Raw genomic sequence first — 18,068 nt, 5'->3', positions numbered from 1 at the left:
CATTTTATTTTATTTTTTAAAGTTTTTATTCAAATTCCAGTGAGTTCATACACAGGGTAATATTAGTATCAGGTGAAAATACAGTGATTCAGCACTTCCATACATCACCCGGTGCTCATCACAATGTGGGCCCTCATTTTACAAGTAGATTTTGTTATTAGCAATATCTTTATAATTTCTTACATAAAGTAGCTTAGTTTTTCCTGTGGTAATTGATGGTGCTAATACCCAACCAGTCCCTCAGGGAGCAAATGGTGTCATCCTAGGCCCCTCCCTCTTCCTCAGGGCTCCACCTGCCCCCAAAGCAGATGGTGATCAAGTTCCGAGTCACCTTCTAGGTCTCCCAAATCCAGCCTGGTCCCAGGCCTGCTGTAATGCCTCTCGCCATCTCTCTGCAGCCGTGTCCTATTGGGTGTTCCTCTGTGCTGCTTCTGCCTCCATTCTGAGAAGTCTGAGTGATCTTGTCAAAGCTCAAGGTCACACCCCAACATGAAACCCTCCAAAGGCCTTAGGGATCACGTGCAAACTCCTGAGCCAAGGTCCTGAGCCCTTCAGGATCTGCCTCCTCCTACCTTCCTAACCTTACCTCTGCCCTCCCCTCCTGCCTCCCCCCACCACCACAATAGGTGCCCAGGAGTCCCTTGCTCCTCTGAGTCTGTGTCCTCCTTCGCTGCTGCTGCTCTCCCTGCATATGCCTTTCTCCTTCATCTTCTGCCATCTCAGCCTTTCAAAACTCAGCTCAAACTTCTGTTGCCTTCTCTCCTCTCCATCTTCCAACTCCCTACAACACCCCCAACCCTCAGGTGAGGTGGATCCCTCTCCTGGTGCCCTTTTAGTGGATTTCTGTTCTGTTCTGGCACTTATCACCCTTCATAACAACTCTCTCCCACCAAATCAGGACTCCCTGAGGGCGGGACTGTGGCACAGTCCTCTGAATCGTGTATCTCGCAGTGGGTGCTAGATCAACATAAACTGAGTAAAGCAGTGACTCATTTCATTTTGTATTTGCCAAAATTGTGTTCCATATTTCTGAACATCTAGAAGAATCAGCTTGCAGAAACTAGTGAATATACGAGACTAATTCTCTTAGTCAATAAACATTTAGAGAGCATGTAAGGGAAGAGAAGCCTTACGGAGGCTCTATAAATGGTCCCTGCGTACTATTAAGAACTAGGTCAATAATAACATCACACCATCTTCCACTTTCCAATCTCTTTCATATTGTTAAAGTCAAATACGTGGCATGGAAAGAAGGTGTGGCGAAGTGTACGAGAGGGGCACTGGGCTGGAGAGGGGAGAGGGCACTGTCCCAGAGACAAGAGCTGCGAGGCCGTGAGAAGAGGAAATAGCACTACCGAGAGAAGGCATTAGTGGAGTTACCTAGATCCCCCTGTGCTGGTCAATTATTGTACTTCTCTGAAACCCAGAAATGGTCATTCTCCTCATATTCTGGGTTCAAAGCAAACCTAGATTAGAAAAGGGCTACTTTTTCCGGGGCATTTCGAAGAGTTTGGAGCTTGATTCTACTACTTGACTACGAGACAAACGTGAATGTCAGGGACGTACCTGCAGACTGCTCTTCTCTCGCAATGATGATGGCAGTCCGGGCAGCTTCTCGGTACTGTTTCAGGGCCATGTACAAGCGGAACAGGTACTTGGCATCCTGACATACAAACCATTAGAGAAACATCACTCTTCATTAGCCAGGGGGACAAACACCTAAAATTTTTCATTTCAGTCGGAATCCACTTTTGATATTGTTTAAAAAAGTCCACTGAATAAAGAATTTATTTCTTTATCAAGAATTTATTCATAGTTTAATATGTCTAAGTACTTGAGAAATATTAATGTGTTTAAATCCTCATGCTCTTCCTGGGAAGAAGGCATGTTTATACACTAATTGCACTGATGAGAAACACACACAACAGGACCTCTCCAGAGTCTGGATTTGAGCCACAGTGATCAGGCTTCAGAGTCTGTGTTCCTAATGCTACTCCACAGAGTTATCTCCTGTGTGCGATAGCAAAATGTATTCTTATATCAACTTTGCAAAAACTTAAAAGTTTTTACACCGATATAAATTTCTCTGGCCCATAAGAACGCTGGCTTTTGATTATTTTCTGTTCCCATTCTCTTCACCTATAGACAATTTTATATACCTGACACTGTTTTCCTGATTACTAGAATAAGTGGACATGAGGTGAGGTGGTTTGGAATAGTTTAAGGGCCTGTGCCCTTTGGTAGGTTAACTTAGCTTCCCTGGGTCTCCCATTTCTGTCTGTGGACTCAGGGATCAGGACTGCTACCATCCTCTCCAGCTATGACATTGTGGCACCTCTCCAAATCAGTAACTTGACTTCCTTCACAAGAAGATCACCTCAGACATCAAAACAAAAGGGAAGAACAAGCTCGGGGGTGTTCTCAAAGGGGACTGTCCCCATCAGGACTGTGAGAAGACCAATGTCTGAATGAACTCCCAAGAGTCACATACTTAGAAAATATGTTCTTAATGATTTATTTCTACTTTATATTTATAGTGAGTTACTTTTATGCTAAATATGATTGTTATTAACACAATTTTTGAAATATGAACAAAGTATGCTGATTTTTAGGGATTAATGCTCATAGTTCTAATAATAGTTTTCAAAGTTCCCAGAATAAATAAAACTCTTTAACATTTGAGGAAAGTTGTGGGTGGTGTGAATTGTTATCTAGAGGACTGTGGCGATTTCACAGGGGACAATGCCAATTTCAAAGGGTGAATATACCCAATATCCTCTAAAATGCAGGGACTGTCTAGAAGATCATATTCAGAGAGAAAACTTTACAAGTCCATGATGCAGAACCCATAATAGGTAAAAACAGGGCAGAAGAAAGTCAAATGGTAACTAAAATACTTAGAACCCAAGAGAAGACAACATTTCTAGTACCTTAGGCATGCCATCACTCTCTCCCATAAGGTGGTCTATCAGCTGACTGGTCAGCAGTTCATCTTTGGCCTCACCAACCTGTTTAGGAAGAGAAAGAAACAGTAAATTCAGCATCTTAAAACTAGAAAGGAAGGGGAGGAGGGGCAGAAAACCTTGTGCTAAGGAAATAGAATTAAAAAATCGTAAAAATGGCTATAGTCAAGTCCTGACATGATATAAATTCAGGGTCTTTCTTCATTTATTTGTAGAGTCTCCATTAATAAAAGTCTATCCTTAAAAGCTACAGCTTTTCTCAGTTGCTGTATCAAAAGACCGTTTCCCGCCCCCCCCTCTACACACAGAATATACTTTTTGGATGTTTCAGTAAAAACTTTCTCAAGGTGAACATGGCACGTAGAGAATAAGGTCTTGAGTGCAGGAACTAGGCCTTCTGCAAGCACACAGTACCAAGAACTGCGTCTCCACTGCTCCCCAAGGAAACACATCGAGTACCACTGATGTGTGGTGTTGATCAGGAAAAATTATGTACAATATCGGAGGATGGAAATGTGTTTTAGTAGGGATAATTACTGACGAGGAGGCTTAAGAGTCTTGTGTCTGTAAAAAAGGGGTGAGCCAAGAATGCAACTGGAGCTCCACCAAAGGGAACGAACACCGAAGAGGGCAGTGCTGTGCTTGTATTAATGATGCAGTGCAAAGAGCCACCAGAAAAAGAAGGAAACCGTTACGAGGGACAGAGCAACATGTGGCCTAGCCTGCTATGCTTGAGGGAAAAAGATAAAAGTTTGGAAGTTCCTTGTGCAGAAGAGACTGTGGTGAACGTGTGGGGTGGAGAGGGCCTTGGGGCTGCAGAATTTCTACACACTTCACTCACTGTGGTAGTCGTCAGTGCAAGAAAGCTAAGCCTTTACAAACCTGTTGCCTCTGCTTTTGCCACTGCTGTAAGGAAGCGATGCTGTAAGGAAGAGAAATCCTGTACAGCTCATCATCTCGATGGCTCTTGTGGATGGTTTTGGGTGAATGAGCCAGTACGGAGACATGGTAAAGCAAGGGCTCTGGGGTCAGCCTGCCTGAGGTCAAAAGATCACCTGGTTACTCTTGGGACCTCATTGAGGATAAAAAAAATACCTAACTCGCCGTATTGTCTTAAGGGTTAAATAAGTTAATACCCATAAAGGGCTTGGACTGATGTTAAGCAGTGCTATCTGATGTTGCTGGACATAGCAAATAAAAATACAGGATGCCTAGTTAAATATGAGTTTCAGAGGGTTGAGCACACCCAAAATGTTAGGATGGAAAAGGGAGCCAGTAAGGAATAGATGTGGCCGTCAAGAATTAAAAGAAGGGGGGGTGCCTGGGTGGCTCAGTCGGTTAAGTGTCCGACTTTGGCTAAGGTCATGATCTCATGGTTTGTGAGTTTGAGCCCTGCACTGAGCTCTGTGCTGACAGCTCAGAGCCTGGATGGAGCCCAGTTCAGATTCTGTGTCTCCCTCTCTTTCTCTCTGCCCCTCCCTTGCTTGCACTCTCTCTCTCAAAAATAAAGAAAACATTGAAAAATGTTTTTAAAAATTAAAAGAAGGATGAAGACAGAATGCTGAGGAACACTTACATACTGGAGTAGAGTCGTCGGTGAAGGAGGCTGAGAAGGGACCATTTGAGAAGTAATGGGAGAAGCAGTGTTCTAAGGGAGTCATAAGAAAGATGTAGTAATGATAGTGTAAAATGCTCTCATAACATGGAGTGAAGACAGAGAAGAGACTTTTATATTTAGCAGTGGGGACCTTTTAGAGAAGGTTTACAGAGTGGTGAAGGCAGAAGCTGACTGCAAAGAGGAAGGAAGGCCCCCAGCACAGTTAAAAGATCCTGTGAAGACCCATCTTTCTCATCCATATCATGGGTTCATTCAGGTAATGATTCTCAAGTAGGGCTGTACTATACACACACCAACACACACACACACACACGCACCAAGAATGCATTTCAGGACCTTAAGGGGTAGAGGATGGGGTAGGGTGGGGGTTGGTAAATTGTGAACATTTTCAAGATATTCTCAATTATGGAGTCAGCAAGTAAGAGTGCACAGATTATAAGAAATTCAAATGTGGGGGGGGGGTGTCTCAAGGTGGAAAGGAAAGAAAAGAATGGAGGGTTGAAAGGAAACTTATATCATCCATATAGTGTGTTCACTAAGTTGGGAACCAACATGTGTTCAACTAAGCGAATATTTATTGAGTGGCCATAATGTGCTAAACACTCTGAAGAAATGGGTCCTTGACCTTGAGGAGCTATTAATCTGAAGGGAGATAACTGTAGTGGTAGGTGATGTTCAAAGTACTTAGAGAAGAGTCTAAGGACGGTGAAATTTCATCCAGAGGACAGTTCACAAAAGGCTTGTGTGTGAAGTGGGTCTTGCATGTTGTGTGGGAGTATGAAAGGCAGAGGTGTAGGAGGGTGGGTGGCCTTGGTGTAGGGGACCACAAGAATGAAGGAACACAGGAAGGGGAGCCCTGAATTACTCGGGTAGAAGTGGCCAGGTTAGTGTAGCATAGGCTACTGACACAGAGGAGTGTAACAGGCAATTTGGTTGGAAAGAAGACTTAGTCATAGTTCTGTTACTTTCTATTTGGGTGGCTTTAGGTTAGTCATATCATCCTATGGGACCTCTTGTTTCCTCGCCAATAAAATGAAGAGGTTAGACAAGATCACCTGCAGGGGTACCTAAGCTTCTGTGGTTCATGAAGAATAGATTGGGAACAAATTATGAGGCAACTGGGAGGCAATGCAGCTAGAGAATAAAAGGATTTAAAACTGGACTCCAGGAAAATTCTCTGGTAGTGAAGTGCAGAATGCACTTGTCTGAATGAATGAAGTTATCCTAGTAATGGATAATAAACACAAATATGTTGGTTTTATAGGCCACATGTCCCTGAACTTAGTAAAATTTATTATAATGAAATATATAGCACAACACCTAGAAGTAGCTATGGGAGGATTAAAGAATACTCATAAAAGGAGAAAAATTTGATAGCTGCAAGGGACATCTATACTTTTGTCTGATACCAATTCCTTTAACTTTTCTGAGAAATGCTCCTACTTTCATTTCAACCATGGTATACCATTGACACTTCCATGTCTCAGAGGACCCTATTCCCCATGACAATAGAGGTGTAATGTCTAGGGGTTGGAATTTAACCTAATTTGCCCAAGCAGATTATTCCATCCTTGTGGCCACCAGTTGTTTAATCTTGTAATGGACACCTGAACTAACCAATTCAGAGCTCTTCTGGACTTATGCATTTGGGGCCAGAATTCCAGTCCATCTTTAGCAGGAAGGGTGGGAGATGTATTCTTGAGAGTTGCTGGCAGCGTTGAGTCTGGCTTTCTGGAGGAAATACGCCTTAGAAAATGTGGATATGCAGAGAAAATCAGAGAATGAAACTATTTTCATAATGAAATAAAACGGCCTTTTGTGGATGGCCAGAGGATAATTTTCATACTTTACTAATTTCACTGCAGCTTCAAATTCAGGTACTTTTAGAAAATACTAATTTTTATGCCATAATAAAAAATGCCAATACTTTTACTGAAAAGGCTTAGAAATAGAATATTGCTAGCACCCAAATTATGGTCTCTAAAACAATTTCTCACTGAAAGGAACTAGACCTTCTTAGAGAAATGACTGATTCCAGGTCTGGGGCAAGAAATGGAATTTGGCCACAGCAATTAGGCAAGAAAAAGAAATAAAAGGCATCTAAATTGGAAAGGAAGAAGTTAAATTGTCACTATTTGGAGATGATATGTTACTATATATAGAAAACCCCAAGGAATCCACCAAAAAACTATTAGAACTGATAACTAAATATTGTAAGATACAAAATCAATATGCAAAAATGTGTTGCATTTCTGTACACTAATAGTGAAACATCAGAAAGAGAAATTAAGAAAACAATCCCATTTACAATTGCATCAAAAAGAATAAAATACCTAGCAGTAAATTTAACCAAGGAGGTGAAAGACTTGTGTACCGAAAACCGTAAGACACTGATGAAAGACACTGAAGATGACACAGATAAACAGAAAGGTACTCTGTGCTCATGAATTAGAAGAATACTCTTGAAATGTCTCTATTACCCAAAACACTATACAGACTCAAAGTAATACCTGTCAAAATTTCAATGGCATACTTCATAAAACTAGAACAAATAACTGTAAAATTTGTATGAAGCTAGAAAAGATCCTGAATAGCCAAAGCAGTGTTGAGATAGAAGAACAAAGCTGCCTGCAGGTCTCATGCTCTCTGATTTCAAATTATACTACAAAACTACAGTAATCAAAACAGTATGGTATTGGTACAAAGACAGACACACAGGTTAATGGAACACAGTAGACAGCCCAGAAGTAAATCCACATATATAGGGACAATTTATCTATGACAAAAGCAAAAACAATGAAGACAGGAGAGTCTTCAGTAAGTGGTATTGGAAAAACTGGAAAGCCACATTGAAAAGAATGAAACTAGACCACTTTTTAACTCCATACACAAAAAATTAAAATGTATTAAAGACTTGAATGTCAGACCTGAAGCCATAAAACTCTAGAAGAAAACATAGGAGGGAAGCTCCTTGACTTTGGTCTTAGTGATGTCTTTATGGATCTGACTCCAAAGGCAAGGCGAACAAAAACAAAAGTAAACAAATGGAATTACATCAAACTAAAAAGTTGCACAGCAAAGGAAACTGACATCAAAACAAAAAGGCAACCTACTGAAATGAGAGAAGATATGTGGAAACTATATACCCAATAAGGGGTTAATATCCAAAATATATTTTAAAAAATCTTCATATGGGGGCGCCTGGGTGACTCAGCTGTTTGAGCACCTGATTTCGGCTCAGGTCGTGATCTCACAGTTCGTGGGTTTGCGCCCCGTATCAGGTACTGTACTGTGCTGACAGCTCAGAGCCTGGAGCCTGCTTCGGATTCGGTGTCTCCCTCTCTCTGCCCTTCCCCTGCTCATGCATGCTCTCTCTCTGTTTCAAATATAAATAAACATTTTTTTAAAAAGTTTAAAAATCCTCATACAACTCAACAACAAAACTAACCTGATTAAAAAATGGGCAGAGGATCTGAAAAGACATTTCTCCAAAGAAGGCATATGAATAGCCAACAGGCATTTGAAAAGATGCTGAACATCACTCATTATTAGGAAAATGCAAACTAAAACCACAATAAGATATCACATAACACCTGTAAGAATGGCTATTATCAAAAAGACAAGATAACAAATGTTGGAGAAGATGTGGAGAAAAGGGATCCCTTGTACACTGTTGGTAGGATTTAAAATTGATACAGTCCCTATGGAAAACAGTATGCAGATTCCTCAAAAAGTTAAGAATAGAACTACCATATGCCCTAGTCATTCCACTTCTTGGTATTTATCCAAAGAATATAAAAGCACTAACACCCCAAGATATATATGTGCCTTTATGTTCATTGCGGCATTTACAAGAGCCAAGATATGAAAACAAGTGTCCATTCATAGTATGAATGAATAAAGACGTGGAACACACACACACACGCACACACACACACACACACACACACACAAAATGGAATACTACTCAGCCTTAAAAAAATAATGAAATCTTGCCAAATGTGACAACATGGATGGACCTTGAGGGTATTATGCTAATTGAAATAAGTCAAAGACAGATGCTGTCTAATTTCATTCATATGTAGAATCTAAAACAAAATAAAAGCAAAACCAACTCACAGATACAGAGAACAGACTAGTGTTTACCAGAGGGGAAGGAGGCTGGGGGATAAGTGAAGTGGTGAAGGGAGTCAACTATATGGTGATGGATGGTAACTAGGTTTATGATGGTGATCACCTTGTAGTATATACGGATTTTGAATTATAAAGCTGTACAATTGAAACTTATATAAAAAAAAAAAGAAAAAAAAGAAACTTATAAAAAAAAAAGAAATGGAGTCAATAATATCTTGTACCTGAGGGCAAGGAATCTATCAAAGATTAATAGGATTGTGTCAAAATGCAATAATAGTTAATGTAAAGACACATTTGGGTATAAAAAACATCGACTGGATGTAATGGGTTGAAATCAAATATACTAAAAATCTATGAGTTCATAATGATAGTAAAAACAAAAGCATCTCTAGAGGTCACCTTTGGAGGATGGCAGGAAACCAACTCATTATTCTTTTTTTTTTTTCAAGAGAGAGAGAGAGCACAAATTGGGGGTAAGGGTAGAGAGAGAATATTAAGCAGGCTCCATGCCCAGTGTGGAGCCTGATGAGGGGGCCCAATCTGACGACCCCGAGAACATGATGTAAGCCAAAATCAAAAGTCAGATGCTCAACCAACTGAGCCACCCAGGTTCCCTGCAACTCATTAGTCTTAAAACTAGTAAGCAGAGGGGGAAAAAATCAAGCATTTACCCTATTTTTCCTTTATCTCACAGTAACAAAATAGTTGGTATGGAATAGAAGGAATGACAAATATCGCCATTTTGCAACCCCCAATAAAATAATGGATCCAGGTAATAAACATTAATGGGTGCTGAAATCATTAGGTGAAAGGTTGATGGGAAATGTCATAATGGAGGGATAAGGCTGACCATTCTAATATCTAATAATCAATCTTAACACCATAAAAACAGATGACCAAAATGATGGGCTGTTATGGACTGAATATTTATGTTCCCCCAAAATTCATATGTTGAAGCCCTACATATTTGTATTTGAATACAAATGTGGTGATATTTGAATATGGGGCCTTTGGGAGTAATTAGGGTTAGATGAGGTCATGAGGGTAGGGACCTTATGATGGGATCAGTGGTGTTACAACAAAAGGAAGGGAGAGAGATCTCTCCTCACCTGAACGCACCCCATAAAGGCCACGTGAGGATACAGCAAGAAGGTAGCCATCTACATGACCAGAGGAGAGCTCTCACCGGAAACAAATTGGCTGGCCCCTTGATCTTAGCCTTCTCAGCCTCCAGAACTGTGAGAAATCAATATCTGTTGTTTAAGCCACTTAGTCTGTGGTATGTTGTTACGGCAGCCTGAGCTTATTAAGACATGAGCCTACTGATGTCATGAAAGAGGACAAACTTAGCACCATCTAAAAACACCAAATCTATGTCTGATTAAGTATCTAGATTTAATTGCCAGCTAGTGGGAAATACAGGAGATGGGGAAATTTGAACTAGATGTTCAACAATGACAAGAAATGATTGTTGGTGAAACTGCAATGCTCACACATTGCTGTTTGTAATGTAAAATGGTTTAGCTGCTTTGGGAAACAGTTGGACAATTCCTCAAAATGTTAAACATAGAGCTAACATATGGCCTAGAAATTCCTAGATATACACTCAAGAGAGTATATACAATGTATATAACATTGCACACAAATGTTAACAGCATTATTCATAAAAGCTTGAAAGTAGAAACAAACCAAATGTGTATTAACTGTTGAATAAATACAGTGTGGTAGAGTCATACAACAGAATCTTTAGCCATAAAAAGGAATGAAGTATTAGTACATGCTACAGCACAGCTGAACGCTGAAAACCTTCTGAAAGAAAGATGCCAGACACAAAAGTCACATATTGTATGGATCCATTTATATGAAATGTCTAGAATAGGCAAATCCACAGCGACAGGAAGTAGATCATAATAAAGAATACATGTAATACAGTGTGGTATTGTTACAGGCAAGACAAATCAATGGAAGAGAATACAGAATCCAAAACTAGACTCACATATGTATTTGGTCATTTCATCTCTGGCAAATGCTCTATGGTAATTCAGTGGGGGCAAAACGGTATTTTGATAAATGATGTTGGATCAACTGGATATCCGTTTGGGGGAAAAAAGATTCCTAATTCCTACCTCACACCATACACAAAAGTTAATTCAGGATGGGCATAGGACTAAATAAGAATGCTAAAACAATCAAATACCTAGAAGAAAACATAAGAGAAATAGCTTAATGACCATGCGATAGGAAAAGATTTCTTAAATAGGATTAAAAAACACTAACCATAAAAAAAAAAGATTCATAAGTTGGACTTCATTAAAACCTAAGAATTTCTTTCCATCAAGACACTACTGAAGATGGAGCACCTGGGTGGCTCAGTCGGTTAAGCGTCGAACTCTTGATTTCAACTCAGGTCATGATCTCACAGTTTTGTGGGTCTGAGCCCCTGAGCATGGACCACATACAGCCTGCTTGAGATTCTCTCTCTCCTTCTCTCTGCCTGTCCCCAGCTTGTGCTCCTTCTCTCTCAAAGTAAATAAACTTAAAAAAAAAAAAAAGACACTACTGAAGAATAAAAAGGCAAGCCACAGTTGGAGAGATCATATATATATATATATATATATATATATATGATGGAAAGACTTGTATCTAGAAATTATAAAAAGTCCTACAAATCAGTAAGAATAAGATGAGATGATACAATTAAAAATTAGAAAAAAGATTTAAATAGCAGAAAAGAGGATATCCAAAAGGCCAATATACGTATGAAAAGGTGCTCAATATCATTAGTCTTTAGAAAAATGAATTGAGACCATAATGAGATACCACTACACCTCTATCAGTAGTCATAATGACATAGATTGGTCTTAGTAAAGAGAGCGACTAAATTCTTTCATACTGCTGGTAGAGTGTAAATTGATACAACTATTGCCAAAATATGTGTATCTTATGACCTAACAATTCTACTCCTGGATATACACCCAATAAGGCAGAGTGCTATGTCCACCAAAAGATATGAACAACTTTGTGGCAACTTATAATATGCCTGAAGTGGAGACAACCCAAATGCCCATTAATGGAGTAATAGGTAAATAAATTGTGGTATAGTCATCGGGTGGAATACTACACAGCAATGAGTAAGAATGAACCATCACTGCATGTAGTAATACACATGCATTAATAGACTATATGTTGATTCGAAGGAACTGGACACAAAATAGTACATATGTACAATTCCATTTATATGAAATACATAGACAGATAAAACCAATCTATAAGGACAGAAGTCAGAATTGTGGTTACCCTTGGCTGTGGTTACCCTTGGCCAGTGACTATGAGACATCATAAGAGCCTCTGGAAGCTGGAAATGTTCTATATCTTGATCTCAGTAGGGGTTACGTCAGTGCAATATATGAGAAAAAGAGTTACATACTTAGGATTTGTGCACTTTACTACATGCAAGTTATACCTAAAAGAAAACCCAAAGGTTCTTTTCTTTTATAGATAGACTTTGTACCCATAAATGAAATGACATGATGTCTGTGATTTGCTTTAAAATAACACAGGGAAAGAGGTGGGGGTACAGATAAAATAAGATTGCTCATATGCTGACAGCTGTTGAAGTCAGATGATGGGTACAAGTCACATGAGTTGGTTACAATATTTGGTCTACTTCTGTATGTTTGGAAATTTCTTCAAAATGTTTTTCAAAATATCAGCATTCTCAAAAGTCTTATTACAGAGCTCACTTACAGTTTCAATCGCCATTTCTATTGCTGCATTCTCTTCTGGGCTCGGACATTTCAGGAAATGTTTCAGTGCCTGAAATGAGAAATTTACAGCAATTAAAAACTTTCAGACTGCTTTCACATTGGGAAAAACAAAGTTTTCACACAAAGTAATTACAGTTTATGAAAGTGTCCACCTCTCAACCAGGGGCTTGCACAGTCTGGGTCTTAATATATACACCTAAAATGCTGAGGGACACATGGATGGCTCAGTCAGTTAAGTGCTGGATGCTTGATTTCGGCTCAGGTCACAATCTCATGGTTCGTGAGATCAAGCCCTACCTCGAGCTCTGTGCTGACGGCGTATTCTCTCTCGTGCTGACAGCGTATTCTCTCTCTCTGCCCCTCCCACACTTGCTCTCCCTCTTTTTCTCCCTCTCTCTCTCAAAAATAAACTTAAAAAAACCCCAAAAAGGCTGAGTAGAATTTTAAAAATGGAAGGATCCAGTTAACCCCCTGAAGAATTTAGTTCTGACTTCTGATGAGAGTGAAAAATAAGTCCTCTTTCATTATGAAGATATAATTATTTTCATTCATTTATTCGTTCAACAAATATTTATTGCCAACTTACTACTATGTATAGGAGACTATGGAGCATACCAGGAAGGGTATGACACAGCCCCTCTTGTTGTATTATACACAATCTAATTGGGGAGATCTGTGTAATGTGATATTTATAAGGAACCAATTATTTTAAATCATAATTGTCTACTTCCTAAACACTACACCTATGAAGAAATTTAAGGTTATAATAAAAGTTTAAGAGACAATGGGCAGTATGACCATTTGTTTTCATTGGTGCTCTAAGGAAGAAAAGTTGATTAAGCAGGGGGGTGATCTGAAGGTACCATGAAGGAAAAAGGACCTGAAGATGAACAGGTCTGTGGTAGGTAGGAAAGAGGGCAGAGAGAGATCTAGAGGAGAACAGGAATGGGAAAAGGCTAGCAGGAATGTTTCTTTTTTTTTTTTAATTTTTTAAAAATGTTTTTCTAATTTATTTTTGAGACAGAGAGAGACAGAGGATGAGTGGGGGAGGGGGAGAGATCGAGAGGGAGACACAGAATCTGAAGCAGGCTCCAGGCCCTGAGCTGTCGGCACAGAGCCTGACGCGGGGCTCGAACTCACGGAGTGTGAGATCATGACCTGAGCTGAAGTCGGACGCTTAACCGACTGAGCCACCCAGGCGCCCCATGGAATGTTTCTTAATGGAAACAGCTGGATGCCAGGTTGGGAAGTGCAGGAGCTGGTTGGTCAATCTGTGGGAATTTTCTTGAGTGCCAGCTAAGGAATCTGGACTTTAAGTGGCCAGAAGCAGTAAATAGGTAGCCAGAAGGCTGAGTTCACACACAGACACGTTTCTTTGGCAGGTGAGGTATTCTACAAATATGTGGGCCCATGTTTTAAAATTGGGAGACCCAGAATTCTATTTCTCATGAAAAGTCCTATGATCTAGCCCACAGGGGCCCAACTCCTGAAGGGCAACAATTTTCTGGAGGTAAGTAGAAGATGTTTCCCTCAGACCAAACAGGTGGCACCCATAAGTCCCCAGTGAACACCCAATGAACACAATGAACACACAGCTTCACTGAGTTACACCCCTTGCTTGAATGCCATAACTCCTGCTTTAGGGGCCCTGTAGCAGTGAAAGTAAGTACTGTTTGGGGAATAAAATGAAGGATGAGTTATAGGAACAGAAACTAGAAAATAGGAATAATATTGTAATAATATAATAAGCGAAGTGACCCAGGTTTGGATTAAGTTGATGATAGTTAGAATGAAAAGGGACAATGTCAGAGATATTACAGGGGAAGAATGTGATTGGCTGTGGGAGAGAGAGAATGATTTAAAGTTAACTTTGATATTTCAGGTCTGGGTGTCTGAAAGCATTAATAATAATTTTAAAATATTGCTGGGGCATCTGGCTGTCTGTCAGTAGAGCATACGACTCTTGATCTCGGACTCTTGAGTTTGAGCCCCACATTGGGTATAGAGATTACTTAAAAAAATAAAGAAAGAATCTTATTAGCATTCCTGCGGAGTCCAATGTATATTTTCTCAGGAAATACTAACTCGTGAATATTGGCCACACAGCAAGAAGAATTTTCCAGCCTGAAAATGTCTTTTTTCTCCTTCAAAATATAAGGCGATGCTTTGATAGTCTTCATTAGTAGTACCTTCAGAACCTACAACAGAAGTTTACGGAGTAAAATATCTGAGCAAAATTTTATTGCTAACTTAAAAATAAGATCCAAATACAGGTGATCTAAAAATAGGTGATTAAAAATTTGTAACTGTAAATATCAGTGTTATTATCAGTGTTTGTTTTCATCACAAAACAGATCCACCATCATTCCCCCAAATACCAGCTCTGTTCCATTTTCTTTTCACCCTCAACAGGAATCAGGAGAGAAAATTACGAGCCTTGTGAGAATGTAGGCTATGGTCGGACATCACCCTTAGTGACTTTTATCATTCTTTAAGAGTCCCAATCTCATTTCCTAAAACAACAGGAACAACTATGACTACAAATCGCAATCGCATTCTGCCGAGAGTCTAAGAACAATCAGAAGTCAACCATAATACAAACAGAAGTCAACCATAATACAAACGTAATCTATCCGCCTTTCTCAGCAAGGCCTGGTTTCGACAATTGTCCGCATTTGCCAGACAAGGAAGGAAAATGATATTCAAGTGGCTGATAGATGCCATTTAAAGATAATTATTCTTTTTCTTTTATTACTGTTTTTCTTTTGGTTTGAAGCTTAAATATGTTAAGCACAGTGGGAGAAGGACCTCAACTCTGCAGGAGTTCCAACTCATTGTTTACATTTACCCATGGGTATTGGAGTCCTGTTACAATACCAAAGTGTCACAACAGCCCTGGGCCTCCAGCCCAAGGCAGATAGGGAGTTTGTAATAGAAGAGGGTAAAGAAAGGTGGACAAAAGTGTGTGTGTGCGTACGTGCCTACGTGTGTGTGTGTGTGTGTGTGTGTGAGTGATGCAGGATAAGCCACATCCTTATGAAATGAGAAAAACTTAAATGGGTTAGTGGTATAGTGGTTTGTAATGTTAAGAAATGTTATCTGTCGAATTAAAAATTAATAACTCTAGGGGCGCCTGGGTGACGCAGTCGGTTAAGGGTCCGACTTCAGCTCAGGTCACGATCTCGCGGTCCGTGAGTTTGAGCCCCGCGTCGGGCTCTGGGCTGATGGCTGAGCCTGGAGCCTGTTTCCGATTCTGTGTCTCCCTCTCTCTCTGCCCCTCCCCCGTTCATGCTCTCTCTCTGTCTCAAAAATAAATAAACGTTAAAAAAAAATTAAAAAAAATTAATAACTCTAATATCGTTTGTATTTGTATTTCCTTTTTTCCTTTAGCTCCTTATTTTCTCCAATTATCTGAATGACTTTCTAAGATATGAGAAGATGCTTTTACCTATTTTTGTTTCCTTGAAACTGAAATAAAAATTTTCTCATAAATCCTATCATCAATTCTTACGGTCATTTTGTAAATTTTAAAAAACAAAACACAAAAAGGCAAATACTTCAGGATTCCATTTATATGACATACTATGAGTAGTCAAATTTATGTAGATTTGTAGAAAGTACCACAGTGGTTGCCAGGGGCGGTGGGGGGCGGGGAATGGGGACATACTGTGTAATGAGTACAGAGCTTTACTTCAGGACGATTCAAAGTTCTGGAGATGGATGGTGGTGACTGACGGCTGTATGACACTGTCAATATGACTGAACTGTACATTTGAAAATGGTTAAAATGGTAAACTTGTGCTAGGTATATTGGGAAAATAAAACAAAACAAAATAAAATACCACCAAAAATAATGATATGTATGGCCCATAAAATCAAAATCTGAAAATTATTTCAGTAGTTTCTAAGAAAATTGCAAATAAGGGAAGAAAACCTAAAAGCAGGTGTTCTCAGAATATAAAATCCTCTTTTGGACTTTCTTCTGAAAAACCACGTCTTGTGTATATCACTCTTCATCAAAGTAGAATCATATAATCTTAATTTTTAACTCAATTTAAAAACTTATGAAACTATTTTTTCAAAAATTCCTCTGCATTTTTCATTACCTTCATTTTGGAACCTTGTTTTACCACTGGTTGGCAAACAGCAGAATTTGGGAAATCTGGCTTCTTTTAATAGTCACCCCAAAATCTTAATTTTTGAAAACGGTCTTATAATTCCATCTCACCTGTAAGATAGTAGGAATCTTGAAATCTAACACATCAATATGTATGCGTCTCTGTATAAATGGTGTGTGTGCATGTGCTTGTGGGCTATACCAAGTTGATAATTAGGTCCTAAGAGTCAAGAATTTCTAGGATACAAATCTGTAAGAGAAATTAGGGAAAACAATGGTATTTACCAATAATGTCTGCATAGATTTCCATTTTGTTGTGCTGCTGAGCCAGGGTGAAAGCTTCATTATTACATTTGGACATAACAAGAAACTGGATGGCAGACCCGTAGTCACCTAACTGTAGGAAAAACCTAAAACAAAGTATTTTAATCAGCTTGGCTCATTTAAAATAAGTTTGTCGTTTACAAAATGAAATCTTTTTGCAACTATGAGAAACCGTTTTAAAAAATGCATTAGGCAAACTGCAGTTTTATACTATATGCTTGTATTTGAAAAACATTCTCTCCTACACTAACCACAACAAATAGACTTTGAATTTAAACACTTAGATCTAACAAAAAAAATTATAAAGAATAAATATTCCCTTTGAATTTATTTGATCAAGGTAAGTGGGGCTTTCTTTCCAGGCTAGTTTTTGGAAGTCCAAAAATAATGCATTCAGTTACCTGGCTACCATTTTGGCTCCATCCAGAGACTGGGTCTCTCTGACAATACTGACAGCCTTTTCAGGATTGTTGAGGTGATCCAGATAGATGCGGATTACACTGTTCCATTGTTTTGCATTCTCATAAGCCACAACGGCTTCTTTGTATCTATAAGAAATACTGAGTTCAGATAAGCTTCCTTAACACTGTCACATTTGGGGAGGGAAATGTCAATAAAGGAGGCAATTTTTTTTATTGATGGCGATTGCTTATTTTTCTTGTACTTCTTTATTCTTCATTAGGATGAATACAAGGAATCATCTCCCTAAAATGTGTTCTTTTTTAGAGGTTTGATAAACTAACAGTAAAATATTAATATTGAATTGCATTTTTTCATCTGAACAATATATATAGAATTTTTTACACTTTCCTTTTTTTTTTGATTGGGAAGATTATAATAGTAATATAAGCTTATTTTAGAAAACAGAAAATAACAGAATATTTCAGTAAGAGTGATCTATAAAATCTTTGCGTGTCAACCTCTAGATGGAGCTCAAGACTTGTCTTCAGTCTGCATTAGCTTTCCAGCTCTTTCCATTTCAACAAGACATTTAGTGTGTATCTCTATTTCCTAAGGTTGCTTTTCTAAAAGTAGAGGGTACTGACCTTTAAAAGTCTTTTAATGTATTTTGCCAAATAACTTTCCAAAGGCTATGGAAATTATACAGAATGAGTCAGTCATGCATAACAAGTGCATTTTGATAG

The 18,068-nt window shown here is 39.0% G+C and overlaps 1 protein-coding gene across 1 annotated transcript in view; it reads right to left on the bottom strand.

The window, feature by feature from the left end:
- The window catches only part of WDR19 (WD repeat domain 19), a 113,533-nt gene that overhangs the window by 27,767 nt on the left and 67,698 nt on the right, over positions 1-18,068 (bottom strand). Inside the window, exons 25-30 of the mRNA XM_047090378.1 lie at positions 17,325-17,471; positions 16,885-17,009; positions 14,568-14,680; positions 12,463-12,531; positions 2,931-3,008; positions 1,567-1,663 (exon numbers count right to left, since the gene is read on the bottom strand). Of these exons, the coding sequence (XP_046946334.1) occupies positions 1,567-1,663; positions 2,931-3,008; positions 12,463-12,531; positions 14,568-14,680; positions 16,885-17,009; positions 17,325-17,471 (629 nt within the window). The remainder of the gene's footprint in view (positions 1-1,566; positions 1,664-2,930; positions 3,009-12,462; positions 12,532-14,567; positions 14,681-16,884; positions 17,010-17,324; positions 17,472-18,068) is intronic.

This window comes from Lynx rufus, unplaced genomic scaffold, assembly GCF_022079265.1.
Source record: "Lynx rufus isolate CCGP_SWC_20201006 ecotype Redwood Valley unplaced genomic scaffold, mLynRuf1.p SCAF_3, whole genome shotgun sequence".
Lineage (NCBI taxonomy): Eukaryota > Metazoa > Chordata > Mammalia > Carnivora > Felidae > Lynx > Lynx rufus.
Note: the sequence above shows the minus strand (reverse complement) of the source record. Positions and strands in the feature narration are given on the sequence as shown.